The sequence below is a fragment of the Lactuca saligna genome, chromosome 2 (assembly GCF_052625555.1).
Source record: "Lactuca saligna cultivar CGN05327 chromosome 2, ASM5262555v1, whole genome shotgun sequence".
Classification (NCBI taxonomy): domain Eukaryota; kingdom Viridiplantae; phylum Streptophyta; class Magnoliopsida; order Asterales; family Asteraceae; genus Lactuca; species Lactuca saligna.
The window spans coordinates 192,945,077-192,965,686 of NC_136418.1; the positions used below are offsets into that span (position 1 = coordinate 192,945,077).

The window sequence follows — 20,610 nt, forward strand, 5'->3', positions numbered from 1 at the left end:
ACTGCATTATTTTATGTGATTTATGTTGTGCATGTTTATAGAGTTGGAACCTGAGAGTTCACAGAGTTTGGGTGCATAGACCCACAGAGTTATAGCCTCGAGTGGCTAATATGTGTTATATGTGGTATTTTGGGGAACTCGCTAAGCTTTGTGATTATAGTGTTTGGTGTTATTTGTTTCAGGTACTAGTGACGACCGTGGGAAGGCGCCGGCTTGATCAGTACACACACACACGAGATTTTATATTATGAGATCTTGGGATTTTTGTATGACATGGATTGAATTTCAAACATGGGTGTTTTTACGAATATTAAATGAATTATGTTTTTTATAAAATGCGAAAAATTGTTTTGAAATTTACGGTGTTACAAGTTGGTATCAGAGCCTTGGTTTGAGGGATTGGGGTACACCTTCGGGAGTATTTGAACTCAAACTGAGGATTTGGAAAATATTTTCAAAAGAGAACCAAATTTTCTAAAAGAAGTAAAATATTTTTAGAGAAACTCAGAGTAGAAACGTGTGTACGATCAGTCAGCGCTCGAACGGTGATTTCTCAAAAAGATTTTTAGAGAAACTCAGAGTAAAAACCTATGTACGATCAGTCAGTGCCCGAACGATGATTTCCCAAAATACCCTTATATTATATGTTTATGAGATTGATATGATTTATTATCTTGCTAGAGCGGGCTAGGTATTCCATTTAGGACTAGAGTGCCCTGATTTGTGATGCCTTAGCCTAGGGAGAGGTGAGCTGCTATGAGATGCTTGAGAGTGAATAGGTAGCAGCGAGGAGCTTATGAGAGATCTGTTAGAGAGTGATAGAGTACTTGGAACTTGGGATCCGAAGAGGAGGATTTGGGGTGTATACTGAAACGGTGCGGACAGTAGTATTGGGCCCGTACAACTGAAAGCACCGGTGCGGTGTACAATTCAAGTAAGAACCTTTGGAATGCCAAGGATCAGGGAGGGAAGAGTTGTCGAGTGTGAGTATGCTCGAATGGATTCTAATTTATTGTATGTTGTATTTCAGAGGTAGATCATGGTGAGGACACGTCTTATGCCAGAGAGCAGTGGGGCTAGTGATGAGGAGATCCGTCGGATCATCCATGAGGAGGTGGTTGCGGCCATCAGGGCAGAGATACCAGAGATGTTTGGGTCTATTACGACCAAGCTGATTGAGACTTTCGACGAGCGTTATGCTGCTCCTTCTGAGGCTGCTGTTGCGGCGGCCACTGCAGCTGTTGCTGCTGCGAGGCCGCAGGGTGGTAATGCGTTGCTGTTCCGGGAGTTCAGCAACACGAAACCGCCAGAGTTTGACGGGACCCAGGACCCGGTGGCGGCTATGAGGTGGATTTCAGACATAGAGGGGTGTTTCTTCACTTGCTCATCTCCTGAGCACTTGAGAGTTCAATTCGCGCTGAACCAGCTTCGCTTGGGAGCGAAGGACTGGTGGAAGTTTGTGACAACGCACTTTTTGCCTGCTGAGCTTGCGGCAGTGACCTGGGAGAGGTTCACTGCCATGTTCCGAGATGAGTACGTTCCCCAGGTGGATAGGGAGCGTTTGGCCCAGAAGTTTCTGACCCTCAAGCAGGGGTACTGAGTCTGTTACGGTGATTACCAGGATGTTCCACGAGAGGGCGATGTTCTGCCCTGAGCACGTGTTCATTGAGTAGGAACGCATGAGGCGAGACATTCGGGAGTTCGTGGCGAACTCCTCATACCGGACATTTTCTGAGCTTCAGGCAAATGCCCGGAAGAGGGAGATTGAGATAGAGACTCAGGCCAGGGAGGAGGCGGAGTCTCAGGGGAGGGATCGGCGACCGGCACAGTCCCAGCCGGTAGCCAAGCGGGCCAAGCCCACTGATCCCAAATCTGGGAGCCAGAAGGGCCGCACTTATGGAAAGTGCGGCAAGGGTCATGATGGAGTATGTAGAGCTGGATCTTGCTACAAATGTGGCAAGGAGGGGCATATGGCCAAGGACTGCCCCAAGGGGTTTGCAGTGTGTTTTCACTGCAACTAGACCGGACACCGGAAGGCGGAGTGTCCGTAGTTGCGGGGGATCATCTCAGGGAGCACCTAAGGGATCTGCCCCTGCCGCCATCAGAGTTACCGAGAGTCGGCCAGTGAAGGCCGAGGCGCCGAGGGCACGAGGGAGAGCCTTTCAGTTGACCTTGGAGGAGGTCCGCGCAGCGCCTTATGTCGTGGCTGGTATGTATTCTTTCGTGTATTTATTTTGATGATTGAGATATTATGCTTATATTAGGTTATGCGTAGGTACTTTTCTTGTGAATTATGTACCTGCCTTGGTGTTATTTGACTAGGGTGCGAGTCGGTCTTTTGTATCTTTGGCTTTTAGTCATCATATTAGTGTTAGTCGTGAGGCACTGAGTCGGCCTCTGAGAGTTTCCATAGCAGACGAGAGGGTGATATGTGCCACGGAGGTGATCCGCGGGTGCGTATTCGAGATTTTCGGTGTTGATTTCCCGATTGACTTGGTTCCTATTGCGATGGGTGATGTTTGTGTCAGTGTGGGCATGGACTGGTTGAGCAGATTTAGTGCGGTTATCGACTGCGAGCGACAGCTGGTGACCATACGAGACCCTAGTGGGGGAGTTCTTACGGTGTATGGCGAGGGTACAGGTTCTGGATCAACGTTTTGTTCGGCCACTAGGGTGAGGCAGTGTCTACAGCAGGGCTGTAAGGGTTTTGTGGCGTACGTGATGGATACGCGGGTTGATTCCGAGAGGCCGAGGTCAGTGGAGGAGGTTCCGATAGTGCGTGAGTTCCCATATGTCTTTCTAGAGGAGTTGCCAGGTGTGCCTCCCGTGAGGCAAGTGGAGTTCAGTATCGATTTGGTTTCGGGAGCCGCGCCTATTGCTAAGATGCCTTATCACCTTGCATCTTTAGAGATGCAAGAGTTGTCCTCACAGCTTCAGGAGCTGTTGGGAAAGGGGTTTATTCGGCCGAGTAGCTCGCCGTGGGGAGAGCCTATCCTTTTTGTCAAGAAGAAGGATGGTTCACACCGGATGTGCATTGATTACCGGGAGTTGAACAAGCTGACGGTCAAGAACCGTTACCCGTTGCCGAGGATCGACGATTTGTTCGATCAGTTACAGGGAGCATCTTGGTTCTCCAAGATTGATTTGAGGTCTGGATACCATCAGGTGAGGGTGCGAGATGAGGACATCGAGAAGATAGCGTTCAGGACGCGTTATGGGCATTACGAGTTTGTGGTGATGCCTTTCAGGCTCACCAATGCCCCGATAGTGTTCATGGATCTCATGAACCGAGTGTGCAGGCCGATGATGGATCGATCAGTGATTGTATTCATCGATGACATCTTGGTATATTCGAGATCTAGAGAGCAGCATGAGGAGCATTTGAGGGAGATCCTCGGAGTTATGAGATCAGAGAGGCTTTATGCCAAATTCTCCAAGTGTGATTTCTGGTTGCGAGAGGTCCAGTTCCTAGGACATCTCGTTAACCATAAAGGGATATTGGTCGACCCGGCCAAAGTTGAGGTGGTGATGAGTTGGGAGGTGCCGAGGTCACCCTCCGAGAACAGGAGTTTTCTAGGGTTGGCCGGTTATTATCGGAGATTTATCAAGGATTTCTCTAAGATCGCAGTGCCACTCACCAGATTGACCCGGAAGGGTGTCTCTTTTTCATGGGGCCCCGAGCAGCAGGCCTCCTTTGAGACGCTTTGCCAAAGGTTATGCGAGGCCCCGGTGTTAGCCCTCCCGGAGGGAATGGAGGACTTTGTGGTATACTGTGATGCATCGATCTTGGTGTTGGGAGCAGTGCTGATGCAGGGAGGGCATGTGATAGCATACGCATCGAGGAAGCTGAAGCCACATGAGACGAGGTATCCCACCCATGACCTAGAGTTGGGGGCAGTGGTGTTCTCCCTCAAGATTTGGCATCACTATCTGTATGGGGTTCGGTGTACGATATACACGGACCATAAGAGCCCGAAATATTTGATGGATCAGCCCAACCTAAATATGCGGCAGAGGAGGTGGTTGGATGTCGTTAAGGATTATGATTGTGAGATCCTGTACCATCCGGGCAAGGCTAATGTGGTAGCAGACGCCCTGAGTCGCAGGGCGGAGAGCGCCCCGTTGCGAGGTGTATATTTGCATTTGACCGTGATAGCTCTGGTGTTGGACACCATTCATGGAGCACAGGCTGAGGCCGTGAAGTCGAAGAACCAAAAGAGAGAGCGAGTGGTAGGGTTGGTATCGGAGTTCGTTACCGATGGTTGGGGGCTTATGACATTTCAGGGGCGGATTTGGGTACCGTTTGTGGAAGGGACGCGTACCATTTGATGGAAGACTCTCATCGGTCGAAATTCTCGATCCATCCTGGGGCCACTAAGATGTATTTGGATCTGAGGAGGGAGTATTGGTGGCCCTGTATGAAGAGGGATGTTGCATGGTTTGTTAAGAGGTGCTTAACCTGCCGTAGGGTTAAGGCCGAGCACCAGAGACCGCATGGTAGGTTGCAGCCGTTGGAGGTTACCGAATGGAAGTGGGAACAGATTACCATGGATTTTATCACCAAATTGCCGAGAACTGCGAGGGGAGTCGATGAAATTTGGGTGATTGTGGACAGGTTGACGAAGAGCGCCCACTTCCTTGCTATTAGTGAGAGCTCCTCCGTAGAGAAGTTAGCAGAGATGTACGTGAGGGAAGTGGTATCTCGGCATGGGGTGCCGATCTCGATTGTCTCGGACCGGGATGTACGCTTCACATCCAGATTCTAGAAGAAGTTTCATGAGGAGCTGGGTACTAGGCTGCATTTTAGTACTGCATATCACCCCCAGACAGACGGACAGAGTGAGCGGACGATTCAAACGCTCGAGGACATGCTCCGGGCATGTGTGATGGATTTCGGGGAGAGTTGGGGTACGTACTTGCCCTTGGCAGAGTTTTCTTACAACAACAGCCATCATTCGAACATTAGTATGCCACCCTTTGAGCTGTTGTATGGGAGGAGGTGTCGGACCCCCATTTGCTGGGGAGAAGTCGGACAGCGTGTTATGGGCAGTACTGAGATTGTACTTCAGATGACAGAGCAGATCCAGCAGGTCAGACAGAGGTTGTTGACCGCTCAGAGTCGTCAGAAGAGTTATGCGGACAGATGCCGGTTCGAGCTTGAGTTTCAGGTCGGCGACTTTGTGCTCCTGAAGGTCTCTCCTTGGAAAGGAGTGATTCGATTCAGGAAGAGGGGCAAGTTGGGGCCCCAATATATTGGTCCATTTCGGGTGGTCGCGAGGATAGGCAGGGTAGCCTATCGTTTGGAATTGCCAGCAGAGTTGGGGCAGATTCACGACACTTTCCATGTGTCGCAATTGCGGACGTGTATAGTCGATGATTCGGCAGTGGTTCCATTAGAGGATATTCAGGTGGATGCGAGCCTGAATTATGCTGAGAGACCAGTGGCAATCAAAGATCGGAAAATCAAGGTTCTGAGGAACAAGGAGGTACCTTTGGTTTTGGTTCAGTGGCAGCATCGGAAGGGGTCCAACATGACTTGGGAGCCGGAGCGTGAGATGCACGAGCAGCATCCGGAGTTATTTGCAGAGCGAGACTTTGAGAGCGAAGTCTAGTTCTAGTGGGGGAGATTTGTAACAGCTCGGATTCCCAGGTATTATTCATTCTTATATTTTTGGTATTTTGTGAGGAGACTCGGCGAGTTGGAGCTCAAACTCGCCGAGTAAGATCGCGATTTTGGACGCGGGTTCGCGTCTGGACTCGGTGAGTCCAAGGAGTGGACTCGGCGAGTCCACACTATTTAATGAAACCCTAATTCTTCGGGTTTGGAGCCTATTTAAGGGCACTTATAGCCTCCCATTGCGGCTACCAGTCCCTTGAGAGAACCCTAAGAGAGCTAATTCGTTTTGGGAGAGAGGAAGTCACTTTTGGGCCTTTGTATTCTTTATTTAGCAAGAGGAAGGTGGAAAGAGCAAGGAGGAGGTGAGATTCCAGCAGATCCAGAGTCCAGAGGCTTCATTTTGAGGTAAAGGTTCGAATCTCCTTCAGTTTTAGGGTTGATCTTTAGAGTTAGGGTTTTATAACCCCTTTGGAGAGTGATTATGTGAAGAAAATGGTCCCTCTTCGAGTTTGTGCCTTGGATCTGGACTCAAAGAGGTCCAGAGACCTTAACCATTGGAGCTTTTTGGGTTATTATGGAGTCATTGGACCTAGGTGGTTATTTTTGGGACCAAATCTCCTTTTTATGCCTTATGGGGGTTATACAAGCATAAAGTTTCGAACTTTACGTGACATTCATGCTTGGGAAGGCCAGATCTATGGTTTGGGAAAGCAGATCTGACCTTAGAAGGTCAATAAAGTTTGTGCATGGCATGAACTTGCCGAGTTGTTCTTGAGACTCGGCGAGTAGGGTTGGGGTTTCACGTAAAGTGTTCAGCGAGTAGACTCGCCGGGTTGGGGGATGACCCAGTGAGTCAGGGAGAGTCAATATGGGGTTAAGTCAAGCCGGAACTCATCGAGTTAGGGAAGTACTCGACGTGCCAAGAGAGGATCCAAGGGAGTCAGTGAATGCGTATAGACTCGCCGAGTCGCTTTGGTGCACTCGCCGAGTCCGGTCAAAGTTGACAGTTGACAAGTGTTGACTTGATAGGGTTAGTCAAACTTAGTTGTAAAAGTATTAATTAGAGATATATTGTATTATAGGAAGATTATAGCTCGGGGGATTGAGCACGATTGATTTAAGGGATTTGCGAGTTATCGAGATACACGAGGTGAGTCTTCTCACTATACTTTACCCTGAGTAGGTAACTAGAGTATGTGATACAGTGTTTGTATGCTATATATGTGTTATGTGATGCACTACATTATTCTATGTGATTTATGTTGTGCATGTTTACAGAGTTAGAACCTGAGAGTTCACAGAGTTTGGGTGCACGGACCCACAGAGTTATAGCCTCAAGTGGCTAATATGTGTTATATGTGGTATTTTGGGGAACTCACTATGCTTTGTGCTTACAATGTTTGATGTTATTTGTTTCAGGTACTAGTGACGACCGTGGGAAGGCGCCGACTTGATCAGTACACACACACGAGATTTTATGTTATGAGATCTTGGGATTTTTGTACGACATGGATTGAATTTCAAACATGGGTGTTTTTACGAATATTAAATGAATTATGTTTTTTATAAAATGCTTCTATGTGATAAATGCTTTGTGCCTGATATGCTGTTAATTGTTCGGATGTATGGTCTGTTGCCGACCGGATCTGGAAACCTTATGTGTTTAGGATTCTATACGTACGACTATGATATTAGAACTAGCATGTAAACGTTTCGCAGAGATAAGGATGATTTGAACATCAGTCCTAAATAAAGATTTAAATTCACCTTATTCAGTGTATAGATCAAGATAGCAAGGACCCGTAGCGGAAACGTGAATGCAAATGGGAACAGAAACCAACCCCTAGTGATCGAGCAAATACCAGTTGTGGAAGCCGCCGCCGGGCCAATAACGATGGCCGGAGTGCAATCGATGGTCCATGCAATGTTGAATCGTCAAATGCAGGAAACCAGGCGTTTGCTCCAGCAAAATCGAGAGGAAGCGACTATTCAGATCGAACAGCCCGAGTTGAACGAAGGGCAGACTAAGGAAGGAAACTATAGTGGGATTGTTGGTCAAGCCAACCCACCGATAGTTAGGCAAAACCACCAGGATGGAGGAAATGATGGTTGTGGATGCAAATACAAGGATTTCATGGCATCCAAACCACCGAGTCTATCCGGAAGCCCGACGCCAGTGGAAGTCATGAACTGGATCTCTGAAATGGAGACGATGTTTGAGAGTTGCGAGTGTAGCAATAGGCAGAAGACCGCTCTCGCGGTTCCTCTGTTGAAATCTGGAGTACTAACTGGTGGAAGCTATTAGCTGATTCAATGCCCAAAGGTGAAGCAAGCAAGATGTCGTGGGAGGATTTTCTGGTACAGTTGAAGATGCAATACTGCTCTGAACAGGATCTTCTGGATATCAACAATGAATTCCAGAATTTGAAGAAGGGAAGAATGAGCATTACTGAATACGCTGTAAGCTTTACTGAGAAAATGAAGCTTGTTCCTCACCTGATCCCAACTGAACTCTCCAAGGTTAACAAAATTTCCCTCGGATTACCAGCGGACTTTGGTCCAATGGTCAAGCAAACTACCACTCTAAAAGCCGCCATCTGGGCTGCTAAGAATGTGGAGACCTAGATATGAGAGAAGGGTCTGGAGAGAGCGGAGGTGGGAGAGAAAAGGAAATTTAACGGATCCTCGAGGTCCGGTAAGAAGAGTAAATTCTCGAAGTCTGGTTCGAGAGGAGGAGGATTCGAAGCAAAATGGTGCGACAAGTGCAAGAAGAAGCACCAGGGGAAATGTGACGGAGGAGTCACTTGTTTCAAGTGTGGAAAGCCTGGGCACTATGCCAACGAATGCACGTTCACTAAGAAAGTCTGTTATGAGTACAACGAGGAGGGGAACATTTCAAAGGATTGCCCGAAAAAGAAGGAGGCATGAAGACCTAACATACCATCGAAGCCGAAGGCGAGTGCCTTCCAAATGACGCTCGAGGCTGTGAAGGAGGCAGCAGACGTCGCTTCAGGTACCTTTCTTGTAAATGGTTTTCCTGCAAATATACTATTTGATTTTGGAGCCAACTACTCCTTTGTGTCGTGTAAATTTGGTGAGAAAATAGCATTACTTGTAGAAAAACTTGATAATGCCCTAATTGTAGAAGTTGCCAGTGGCAAATTCGTACATGTTAGTAATCGTATTAGGAACATCGTCATTGACCTAAACGGAAACGAATTCCATGAGGATCTATTACCCATAGAGTTAAACGGTTTCGACATTGTTTTGGGTATGAATTGGCTTAGCGCCAACGATGCTGAGATTCAATTCCGAAAGAAGATAGTAAGGGTGAACCCACCCGGAAAAGAATCATTTATGGTGTACGGGGACAAACGCTGAGTGAATTCTGGAATCATCTCCCTGATGAAAGCCAGAAAATGTTTGTCCAAAGGATGTGCATCATACTTGGCATTCATAATCGATGCTAAGAAGGAAAAGAAAGAGGTGCAGAATATACCGGTTGTGTGCGATTATCTGGAAGTCTTTCCTGAAGATCTTCCCAGATTACCACCTGATAGGCATGTGGAGTTTCGGATAGACTTGTTACCAGGTACAACACCGATAGTAAAGGCACCTTACCGATTAGCACCGACGGAGATGAAGGAGCTTATGATGCAACTTCAGGAGCTGTTGGACAACGGTTTCATTCGACCTAGTTCATCACCCTAAGGAGCTCCGGTGTTATTCGTAAAGAAGAAGGACGGAAGCATGAGAATGTGTATAGACTACCGAGAGCTGAACAAGGCAACAGTGAAGAACAAGTACCCATTGCCTAGGATTCATGACCTATTCGACCAGCTGCAAGGTTCGAGCTACTTCTTAAAGATCGATCTTAGGTCAGGATATCATCAGCTGAAGGTAAGAGAGCAGGATATTGAGAAGACTGCATTTAGAATGAGATATGGATACTACGAGCTCTTGGTTATGTCATTTGGACTATCCAATGCTCCTGCAGCATTCATGGATTTGATGAACAGGGTTTGTAAACCATTCCTCGATAAATTTGTGATAGTGTTCATCGACGACATTCTGAACTACTCAAAGAGCCAAGGGGAGCATGACAAGCATCTACGGGAGGTGTTGGAAGTGTTAAGGAAGGAAAAGCTTTACGCTAAGTTCTCCAAGTGTGATTTTTGGATCCGAGAAGTCCAATTCTTGGGTCATGTGGTTAACTAGGAGGGAATAATGGTTGACCCATCAAAAATCGATGTTGTAATGAAGTGGGAATGTCCAAAGAGTCCCACAGAGATCCAAAGCTTTCTAGGATTAGCCGGATATTACCGACGATTTATCCAAGGCTTTTCTTCGATAGCATCTCCATTGACAACTTTGACCCATAAAGGAGCTACATATACGTGGAATAAGAAGCATGAAGAAGCATTCGAGAAGCTAAAGAAGAAGTTATGTGAAGCACTGATACTTTCTTTACCCGATGGAGTTGAAGACTTAGCGGTTTACAGTGATGCATCTGGAGTCGGGTTGGGTTGTGTTCTGACCCAAAGAGAAAAGGTGATAGCATACACATCTCAACAATTGAAAGAACACGAAAAGAACTACCCCACTCATGATCTGGAGTTGGCAGTGGTAGTATTTGCCTTAAAGATATGGAGGCATTACCTATACGACACGAAGTGCAAGCTTTTCGCTGATCATAAGAGTCTCCAGTATCTCTTTAATCAGAAAGAATTGAACATGAGGCAACGATGTTGGCTAGAACTACTCAAAGACTACGACTGTGAGATACTTTACCACCCAGGTAAAGCAAATGTTGTTGCTGATGCTCTCAGTCGGAAAGTCAACCTTGAAAGGAAAAGGCCAAGAGCATTGAGAATTGAAGTCGTCTCGATGATTGTGGAAAGTATCAGGAAAGCTCAAGAAAAAGCTTTAGAGAAGAATGACCAAAAAGAAGAACGTTTAGGCAAAATGTTAGTGTTCAGTGCAAACAGTCGAGGACTGAAAGTATTCCAAGATCGGATTTGTGTACCTAAGATGGGAGGAATAAGAGACCTTCTAATGGAAGAAGCACATAAGACCATGTACTCGATTCATCCCGGTAGTACTAAAATGTATAGGGACCTAAAACCCTACTACTGGTGGCCGACGATGAAGCTCGATGTTGTGAAGTATGTGGCCGAGTGTGTGACTTGTACAAGAGTTAAGGCACAACATCAGAAACCGTATGAGAGTTTAGAACCTTTACCTGTACCCATGGGTAAATGGGAAGACATCACCATGGATATGTGACTAAACTACCCAGGACGAAGAACGGACACGATATGATTTGGGTAGTCGTGGATCGTTTCACCAAGAGTGCACACTTCATAGCAGCCAACGAGAAGTGGTCTATGGATAAGCTCACAAATGCTTACGTGAAGGAAATTGTAAGACTTCACGGTGTTCCTCTTACGATTGTATCAGATCGTGATAGTCGTTTCACTTCGAGGTTTTGGAGGAGTCTACAAGAGGAGTTGGGTACAAAGTTTTGTTTGAGCACTGCTTACCATCCGCAAACTGATGGTCAGAGCGAAAGAACGATTCAGACACTAGAAGATATGCTGAGAGCATGTACCCTCGAGTTCCAAGGGAACTGGGATGAGCACTTACCTCTGGTAGAATTCTCCTACAACAATAGTTTCCACTCGAGCATCAAGATGGCACCTTATCAAGCCTTGTATGGACAGAAGTGTCGTACGCCGTCTTGTTGGCTTGAAGACGGAGAGAAGCAGTTTATGGGCCCCGAGATAGTCCATGAGACTGCTGAGAAGTTGAAGGTGATTAGGGAAAGGATGTTAGCAGCTCAGGATCGTCAGAAGAGCTATGCTGACAAGAAAAGACGATCGATAACCTTCGAAGTTGGGGATTCGGTTCTGCTTAAAGTCTCACTGTGGAAGGGACTTATACGATTTGGGAAACGAGGAAAGTTGAGTCCAAGGTTTATTGGACCGTTCAAAGTTCTTCAGAAGGTTGGGAACCAAGCTTACAAGCTGGAACTACCCGAAGAACTTGATGGTATACATAACACCTTCCATGTGTGTTATCTGAGGAAATTCACGGGAGAAGTTCCCGACATAATTCTAATCTCAGAATTAAGGATGGATGAGAATAAAAGGCTAGTCGAAGAGCCGACATAATTCTAATCTCAGAATTAAGGATGGATGAGAATAAAAGGCTAATCGAAGAGTCTGAGGCAATTGTTGACCGTAAGACTAAGAAGTTACGACGCAAGATGGTCGACTTAGTGCTAGTCCGATGGAAACATCCGAATGGGCCGAATCTCACTTGCGAAACAGAAAGTGACATGATGAGTCGCTATCCACATCTGTTTGCTGATGCATGATTCCGGGACGGAATCATCCTAAGGGGGAGAGAATTGTAACGCCCAGGTTTTGGGGCTAAACATTTTTAGACAATGTAATAGTTTATGTCAACTATTTTAAATCTTTTTGAAGTAATAAAGATGAAATATTTGATTATTATGTGAATTATGTGCTTATTATTTAATTATAAATGTATAATTAATAAAGAATAAAAATAAGCGTCAAAATCAAAGTATGAGATAAGCCCAATATCTTTATATAAAGTTTTAGTGGTCGAAACAAGAGTTCCGAGGATATAGAGAACGCCAAAATCCGAGTTATAACGAAGAAGTTATGGCTCGCCGAAGTTTTACGGCAAAACTGGCACATCACCGGGAGACGTAAATAGTGAATTTACGATGAAGGAATTTTTAGCCTTAGTGATCTAAACTAAGGTTGTAGTATATGTTAAACCGAGAACATCCATACAAAGAACGCCCAAATCTGACTTCGTATGAAGAAGTTATGATTTTTCTAAGATTCGGCTTAGCAGTGCACGGCACGAAACTCGAATTTTAGTTCGAGTGGTTTTTGGCTTACGCGACCTAAATGAGATTTGAAGATCTCATTAATAGGAAATCAACGGTAAAAAGACAGACGAAAACAGAGTCCGTATGTAGAAGTTATGAATTTTACGCGGATGTTTAACAGTATAATCTCCTTGTACTGTTAAATTTAAGATCGGTCGAGAATTAGCCAAGGGAGTCAAAATGAAAGTTGTAGATATTATTATTACCTACGCGTGGATTTAAAGAACATCAAAAATGGAGGTCGTATGTGAAAGTTACGGATTTTAGAAGTCGGAAGTGTGCTGTGCGAAAATGGGTGATGTGGCACAATCTTGGCAATTGCTTTCTCCCCAAGTCTTGCCACTAGATGGTGACATGTGGCACCAAGTTCAGCCAATTTTCACCCTATAAATAGAACCTCTCCCACCCTCATTTTCTTCACACCTTTCTCATTCTTTCTTCTCTTTACTCTCTCTCTAGAACCTCTCTCTAACCCCGAAATCCCCCGAAAAGCCTAGGGAACCTCCATAGCACGAGGCGAAAGCCCTGAAGGCCGAAGTGCTCAACGGCTCCAATAAGAAGAACTTTTCGGCTTGGAAACGCTGCTCTAAGCAAAGTCTGGTTTTCTATAAAACCCGATGTAAGTGAGCTACGCTTACGCTATTTTTAATATAGCTTTTATTTAATTATAGTAACGTTATTAGAAACTTATAATAAATACTTGGGCTATTATTATGGGTTATATAAGTATTTTTTAATGCTTATATAATAGTAATAATAGTTAGATTATTAATTAGTCTCGGCGAATAATAGACTAAATTCTAGTGGTAATAATACTAGGTTTCGTCGAAGGAAATTCTTTTTAAGAAGCGAAACGATGTCTAAGTTCGGAATCACCAACTTTTCATGTGAGTGCATAGTTACTTTCATCTTACACATAGATATGAAGTATTTTATATATTACGTGCTATGTGTGCATATTATCTGTATACTTGCTATCTATGCTGGATGAATGTTTTTATACAAGTTTTAAATGATTTAAACTGTATATGTATTTTATATCTACAAAAATGTTGGGGTAAAACATGGGTAGATGTAATAAGACGATGTGTGATAAAATGATGAGAGGCCTCGATGTTGTTGTTGTTAATACAGTCATCTAGCAGAGTATAGATGACGACCACAGACTCTTCTAGACAGTCCAGTGGAACGCTGGCAGGCTTGCAACCTGTAGGTGTTTGTGAACGATGTGTTCATCGGTGTACTCCATCCCCCACATGGTTGCCTTTCAGACATTTATTGCTAAGGAACCCCCTTAGCAGTGGTGTCCATCCCGATGATGATCCTTAGGCTAGGTCCCTTATGATAGGTGTTTAGGATGTAAAGTGAGGATAACGGGAACGGGTAATCGGATTATTGTTGATTGATGAAATTAATAAACTTATTTATTGTGGGTTGAAAACCCTATGTGCTCACCAGGCTCCCAAGCCTGACCCACTCAGTTTCTTGCATTACAGGTAGTGGCGCATGAGCATAGATGTGATGTTTTGGATGAGGGATTACGGATATAGGCCTGTAGATACGAAATACTATAGTAAGGCTTATATTGTATTGTTTATGCTTTTGATCTGTATCGAACATGACATCCCAAGTCTTTTAATGAAATACATTTCCTTGGAAATGCTTTTGATAAATTTTTATCATATTTTGTTTTGGGACAAATTCCGCAACACTTTTATTTAAAACGTGACTCTGATTTTCAAACAAAACATAAACAAAATCGGTCTTTTCTGGCCGTGATTTTGGGGATGTCACAGTGACCAAACCCTAAAAGTCAACAAAAGTCAATGGTCAACCCTTTGACTAGACTCGTTGAGTGCACTATTGTGACTCGGCGAGTTCAGTCATGAACTCACGCCTCAAAATCCCAAATGACTCACTGAGTCACTTCCCCAACTCAACGAGTTACCATCTTTGTGATTTATGAGGAAAACCCATCCTACTCGCCGAGTCTGCTCTTGGACTCGGCGAGTTCAAGCCATGCTCAAACTCAAATGACCTCCTAAGGTCAGATCCGTTCCTCTAACCCGTAAATCTGGCCTCCTTAAGCAAAATAAACAAGTAAAGTTTGGATCTTGATGCCCATGCAAAGACCTAATGGCTCTATTTGAAGAAATGACCCCAATATGCCATCCAAAGCTCTTAGCTCCCAATGACACTCATAAAGATCGAGGAGTTATGGTCTCTGGACCACTTTGGATGCAGATCCAAAGTCTCAACACAAGAAGGGACCAACTGCACCACAATCCATACTCTAAAGGGGCTAGAAACCCTAACTCTCAAAGATTAACACCAAACTGAGGAAGGATCGAAATATACCTCAGAATGAAGTTCCTAGCCTCTGAAATCCACAGAATATCGCCCTCTTTAGTTCCCTCTTGCCTTGACCACCTTCTTCTTGCAAAAACACCCACACAAAGATCAAAAATGACCTCTTCTTCCTCACAAACGCTCTTGATCTCTTAGGCTTCCTCTCAGGGGTCTGGTAGCCGCAAATGATGGCTATAAGCCCCTTTAAATAAGTCTCAAACCCCGGGGATTAGGATTTCATTAAACAGCGTGGACTCGCCGAGTCCGCCATTAAATCAGGCCGACCATCTGCGCTCCTACTCGACGAGTCTGAGCGCCTACTCGCCGAGTCTCTCTCCAAAAACTCAATATCAAAGCATAAAATAAGATACCTGGGAGTCCGGATGTTACATTTGTACTGTAATTTTACATTTAATTCGTACTTTAATATCGATTTTAATTGTTCTTGTAATTTCATAATGTTGTAATATATTCAATATTAATATCTATTTGAATGTATTTATAGGATCTATTTAAAGGGGTTATTTGTTAAAAATAATACAAAAAAATAATCATATATTATGGAATAAAGCAATCTATGTATATATATTTAATAAGGATAAAAAATAAATTGTTTAATAGTGAAGGAGATAAATAAAATGAGATAAAACTTAAAGAGTTAAATTTATAAAATGTTAGGGTTATAAAACTTAATGGGTTAAATTTATAAAATGTTAAGGTTATAAATGAAATTACATAAACGTTTTTAGCAAATAACCCATAAAAAAGATAGAAGTGGTGGGCCCTCCCACAAATCAACCTATTTCTACAAGAGATTTTAAAACTAGCTTAATTCGATAATGCTTTTTGAAAACTATTCTAGTTTTACAAAAAAACTTCTTTCTAAAGATATCCTTAAGGTGTTATTTTTTGCAAACAATAGTGACCATTTTTTTAATTTTGTCTAATATAATTGATGGAAATGTGAAAAAAAGACATGTGGAGAAAAAAAAAATCACCTCAATCGAAACCAACTTCTGATTTCACTCCCACTCAACTCTTAGATCGGATCAGCCTCCTCGTTCTCCTTCCAACCACCGGTAGTGAAATGAAATTATGTAATATTATTCATAAACAATCCTAAAATGGCGTATAACTTTAACATTGACAGAAGCAAAGAAAGGTTGTTATCTCGGAAGGCCTTGTTTGAAGAGACTGATCATAATAAGGATGGTGATGATGATGCGTCCATCCTGGATAGAATCACGAAATCATGGGAAGATCTTCAGGAGTTCCTTGTCAAGGTTTACGAAATGGGTCGGTCCGACCCCAGACAGATCATCTTCGCTGCTAAATCCGGGTTCGCACTTGCTTTTGTTTCCGTCCTCATTTTCTTTAAAGAACCCCTTGATTACATCAGCCAATATTGCATCTGGGCAATTCTAACTGTCATTGTCGTATTTGAATTTAGCATCGGTAAACAAATAACACGCTCATTTAAATTTAAATATATCACCTAGCTAGCTAGCTCGACAAGATCATCATCATCACGTGTTTGTATTATTTTGTGAGTGTACGTAGGAGCGACCCTTAGCAAAGGATTTAATCGTACTTTGGGGACATTTTCTGCGGCAGTGCTGGCATTGGGGTTTGCTCAAGTATCTGTGTGGGCTGGGGAATGGCATGAAATTGTGGTCATCATCAGCATCTTTATAGCAGGTCAGCTTCACTAATTATTATTATGGTTTGCTCAATTATTATTATTATTATTATTATTATTATTATTATTATTATTATTATTATTATATATATATATATATATATATATATATATATATATATATATATTATGTGCTAGCTTTATATATAAATATATTTTTTTGTTTTTGCATTAATCTAGGTTCTGTGTCAACCTATATCAAACTCTATCCATCAATGAAGCCTTACGAATATGGGTTCAGGGTGTTCATGTTGACATTTTCAATAGTACTAGTGTCGGGGACTTCCCACTTCTTTAGAACAGCCGTTTCTCGATTGTTATTGGTTATAGTCGGGGCAGGCATATGTTTTATAGTTAACATATGTATTTATCCAGTGTGGTCTGGAGAAGAGCTGCACAAATTAGTGGTGAAGAATTTTAGGGGTGTTGCTACTTCCTTGGAAGGTAATAAGTTCATGTATTAATTCATATATTATTATTAACAACAAGCAATATTGCCAGTCTGGATATTGAACCATGCATGCATCCTTTTTTTTTTTAATGGAATCCAATAGAATGTGTTAGAAGTTACCTGCAAAACGTGGAATATGATAGGATACCTTCGAAAATTCTCGTATACCAGGCGACTGATGACCCTCTTTATACCGGATATAGAGCAGCAGTACAGTCTACAAGTCAAGAAGATGCTCTGGTATTTGTTTTCTTCTAATTTTAGCCTTTTCAATTGGTTTATATATATATATATATATATATATATATATATATATATATATATATATATATACATGCAGTTGGGATTTGCAATTTGGGAACCGCCCCATGGGCGTTATAAAATGTTGAGATATCCATGGGGTCAATTTGTGAAAGTTGGCGGTGCATTAAGGCATTGTGCTTTTATGGTTATGGCAATGCATGGGTGCATACTTTCTGAAATACAGGTACATATACATTTGATTTGATTTAAGACTTAAGAAGCAACATCATCGATCATATCGGGATGGGATTAGTGAGATTATGTTTTAATTTCTATATATAGGCAGCAGCTGAACTGAGGATGATGTTTAGAAACGAGATTCAGAGGGTGGGGAGTGAAGGTGCCAAAGTATTGAGGGAGCTGGGAAACAAGTTGGAGAAGCTGGAAAAATTAAGCCCAGATTTTGACTTGCTTGAGAAGGTGCACGAGGCCGCAGAGGAGTTACAAATGTTGATAGATGAAAAATCATACCATCTTGTGAGCACAGCTGCTAGACAAAGACACAAAGAATTAGAAGATCCTGATCAAGAGGAGACCGAGGAAGAGACCTCTAATGAAGCCCAACAAGCTCCCTATTTGAAACATTCTCATACCTTCAAAAACATTGACCGCCATATCACAAATATGTCCATGAATCTACCCTCTTTTGCAAACTGGGGTTCCTGTGATGAAGAGGCGCTTAAACAACAGTTACAGTGGCCTTCACGCCTCTCGGTTCTTGGGGACACCGTTCTTAATGAACGTGAGGTAAGGACTTACGAGAGTGCAAGTGCTTTGTCTTTGGCCAATTTCACATCTTCCTTGATCGAGTTTGTAGCAAGGCTTCAAAATCTCCTAAACTCTTTTCAAGAGCTTAGCGATAAGGCACGATTCTTAGATCCAAAAAACCCTCTTGGTCAAATGGAGGAAGGGGAGGATGTAGGCTTCTGGACACAATTCGGCAACTATATGGGCTTCAACACTTAAATCCAACTACTCTTTTATTATTGGTAGTAATTATAGCTTCGTTTGAACTGGTAGTAATTATAGCTTCGTTTGAACTATTACATTTAGGAACACTCAATTTTGTATGCTCCGAAGCTTCTTCTAATAATTTGAGTTAAAAAAAATATAACCATAACTTTTTTTTTTTTTTTTTTTTTTTTTTTTTTTTTTTTTTTGCAGAAATGTGGTGTTTTGAAAAACCATTTGCAAAAATAGGGTGTTTTTAAATCACTCTGCAAAAATGAGGTGCTTTGACCCAATTGTTTGGTAAAAAATCAACCAAGTAGAATCTAACCAAATTGTATGAGAGACTATGATGTCCGTGCTAAACCAATTAAGAAATGATAATCAAAGTGACACAAGTGAGTTATAAGGAAAGCCCTTGATCCTTGATAGAATCTCTGGTATAAAACCTTGAGAGGTGATAATGATCACCTAACTTGTTGATTTTATTGATATAATATGTTGATTTTCATAAATGAATGTGTAAATGTAAATACAAGTATCATGAATGAGCTTCGTGTGTCCCTAGTGTGCTAGTTACATGTGTTATTTATAGTCTAATGCTAATAACAAGAAATCCTATAATTCTAGGATCCTCCGGAATCAACATATGAACGTAATTTGACTTGGTATTCCGGGTCTTTTGCCTGGTTGAGATGACTCTCCGTTGAGAATGGGTCTTGTGTTGAGTCGTTCGGCACATGTGAAAATATATATATATATATATATATATATATATATATATATATATATATATATATATATATATATATATATATATATATATATATATATATATATATATATATAATCGTTACAAGTGTTGGAAATATTAGTGGTAATAGTCAGCATCTCGGGATATGTTTAAGGATCCTAAGATTTCAAAAGTATTTGAGGATCCTGAATATAAGTCAAGGATCCTGCTCCGATATATACCTATGAAATATCATGCTTAGTTTCCCGTATTTGAGGTATACTTTAAAAATAATAAAAGAAAGAGATAAAAGATATTGAATTTAAACCCTACTTGGATAGGGATTATCTACCCAAGGTTAATCATCATGCGGTCAAATCATAACCTCTCTCTTCTGTCATTAGGTTAAATAGGGTAATCCCATTAACTCTTTTGACCTTTCCCAATAAGTCTCCGACTACCTTCTCAGGTAATTTCTTCCCCTTGTTCTTCATTTTGTAATTTTCCTTTCTCCGATCATGGGCAAGAAGATAGTTCGTTATTGCGCTAGCATTATCGCTCCTCCAGAGAATGGCTTTGTCGATCAGGGGCTTCTGGCCCATGATGAGGTTCGTTCTTTCAATGATGAGGACATGTAGTCCCTTAAGGCTAATAGAGCTTTTCTGTAACGACCCAAAATTTAAGACCAAAAATTTCTTTTAATAAATCATTACTTAAAGTAAAGTCATTATTCCAAAACATAACGTGAGTATAAGTTTTCAAAACACATGTTCATTATCAGAGTAAACAGTCCCAGGCTGTCTAATCTATGGTGTGTGTCATGCGATCACTTCGAGCTCTTCCCTCCGCTACCGGAAGTACCTGAAACCAAAACTGAAAACCGTAAGCACGAAGCTTAGTGAGTTTCCCACCCTACCACATACCATGCATAACCACATACTGCACATACTGGGCCACACCCCCTATCTTGGGCCTCGCCCCCTACCTCGGGCCTCGCCCGCTACAACGGCCCCGCCTGGCTTCGAGCCCCGCTCGGATACAGATCTGTTTTACTTAGGCCTTGCCTGTCACAGGGCCTCGCCCGTCAACAAATAATACCACATAAACATTTCACAGCACATAACTAACACATGCAACTGGTTCTGTCCTAAGGCCTCGCCTTTCCTGGGCCTCGCCCATGTCCTGCTACTGATGAGTCATGGAACCCCGTCCACGCTACTAATGGTAGTGAGGTACGGGCCTAGCCTACTCTCACTCCTGTTCTAGTTCGGGCCTCGCCTTCTGCTACTAATGAGATATGGAACCCCATCCACACTCTGCTATTGGTGAGATACGGGACCTCGCCCACACTCACCTCCCTACCAGGCACATACATGTATCACACAGACAACAAGTATAACTATCATATAAACAATTCCCTGGGCACCCGCCCGCTCTTACTAGACCTCGTCCCGCAAATAATACTAGCATACCGTGCCTAGGGCTAACCCCCGGGTCTTCTACTCATAACTACATGGGCCGGCATTGTGGCCTTAGACCCATCCACACAAAAGGGAAACTCACCTGCACTGGCCGAACTTGC

At 42.9% G+C, this 20,610-nt stretch overlaps 1 protein-coding gene across 1 annotated transcript; it reads left to right on the top strand.

The window, feature by feature from the left end:
- The first annotated feature begins 15,933 nt into the window (after positions 1 to 15,933).
- On the top strand, positions 15,934 to 18,401 carry LOC145029472 (aluminum-activated malate transporter 4-like). The gene is made up of 6 exons (XM_078977994.1): positions 15,934 to 16,349; positions 16,455 to 16,592; positions 16,774 to 17,037; positions 17,148 to 17,284; positions 17,385 to 17,531; positions 17,630 to 18,401. The coding sequence occupies exons 1-6, from the start codon at positions 16,019 to 16,021 to the stop codon at positions 18,311 to 18,313; spliced, it is 1,701 nt and encodes a 566-aa protein (XP_078834120.1). The 5' UTR covers positions 15,934 to 16,018; the 3' UTR covers positions 18,314 to 18,401.
- The last annotated feature ends 2,209 nt before the right edge of the window (positions 18,402 to 20,610 follow it).

Bases quoted from the DNA above. Each gene is read 5' to 3' on its own strand.
- LOC145029472 (XM_078977994.1), top strand. From the start codon at position 16,019: ATGGCGTATAACTTTAACATTGACAGAAGCAAAGAAAGGTTGTTATCT. The intron at 16,350-16,454 runs GTAAACAAATAA...GAGTGTACGTAG, and splicing joins CGTATTTGAATTTAGCATCG to GAGCGACCCTTAGCAAAGGA. The intron at 16,593-16,773 runs GTCAGCTTCACT...GCATTAATCTAG, and splicing joins CATCAGCATCTTTATAGCAG to GTTCTGTGTCAACCTATATC.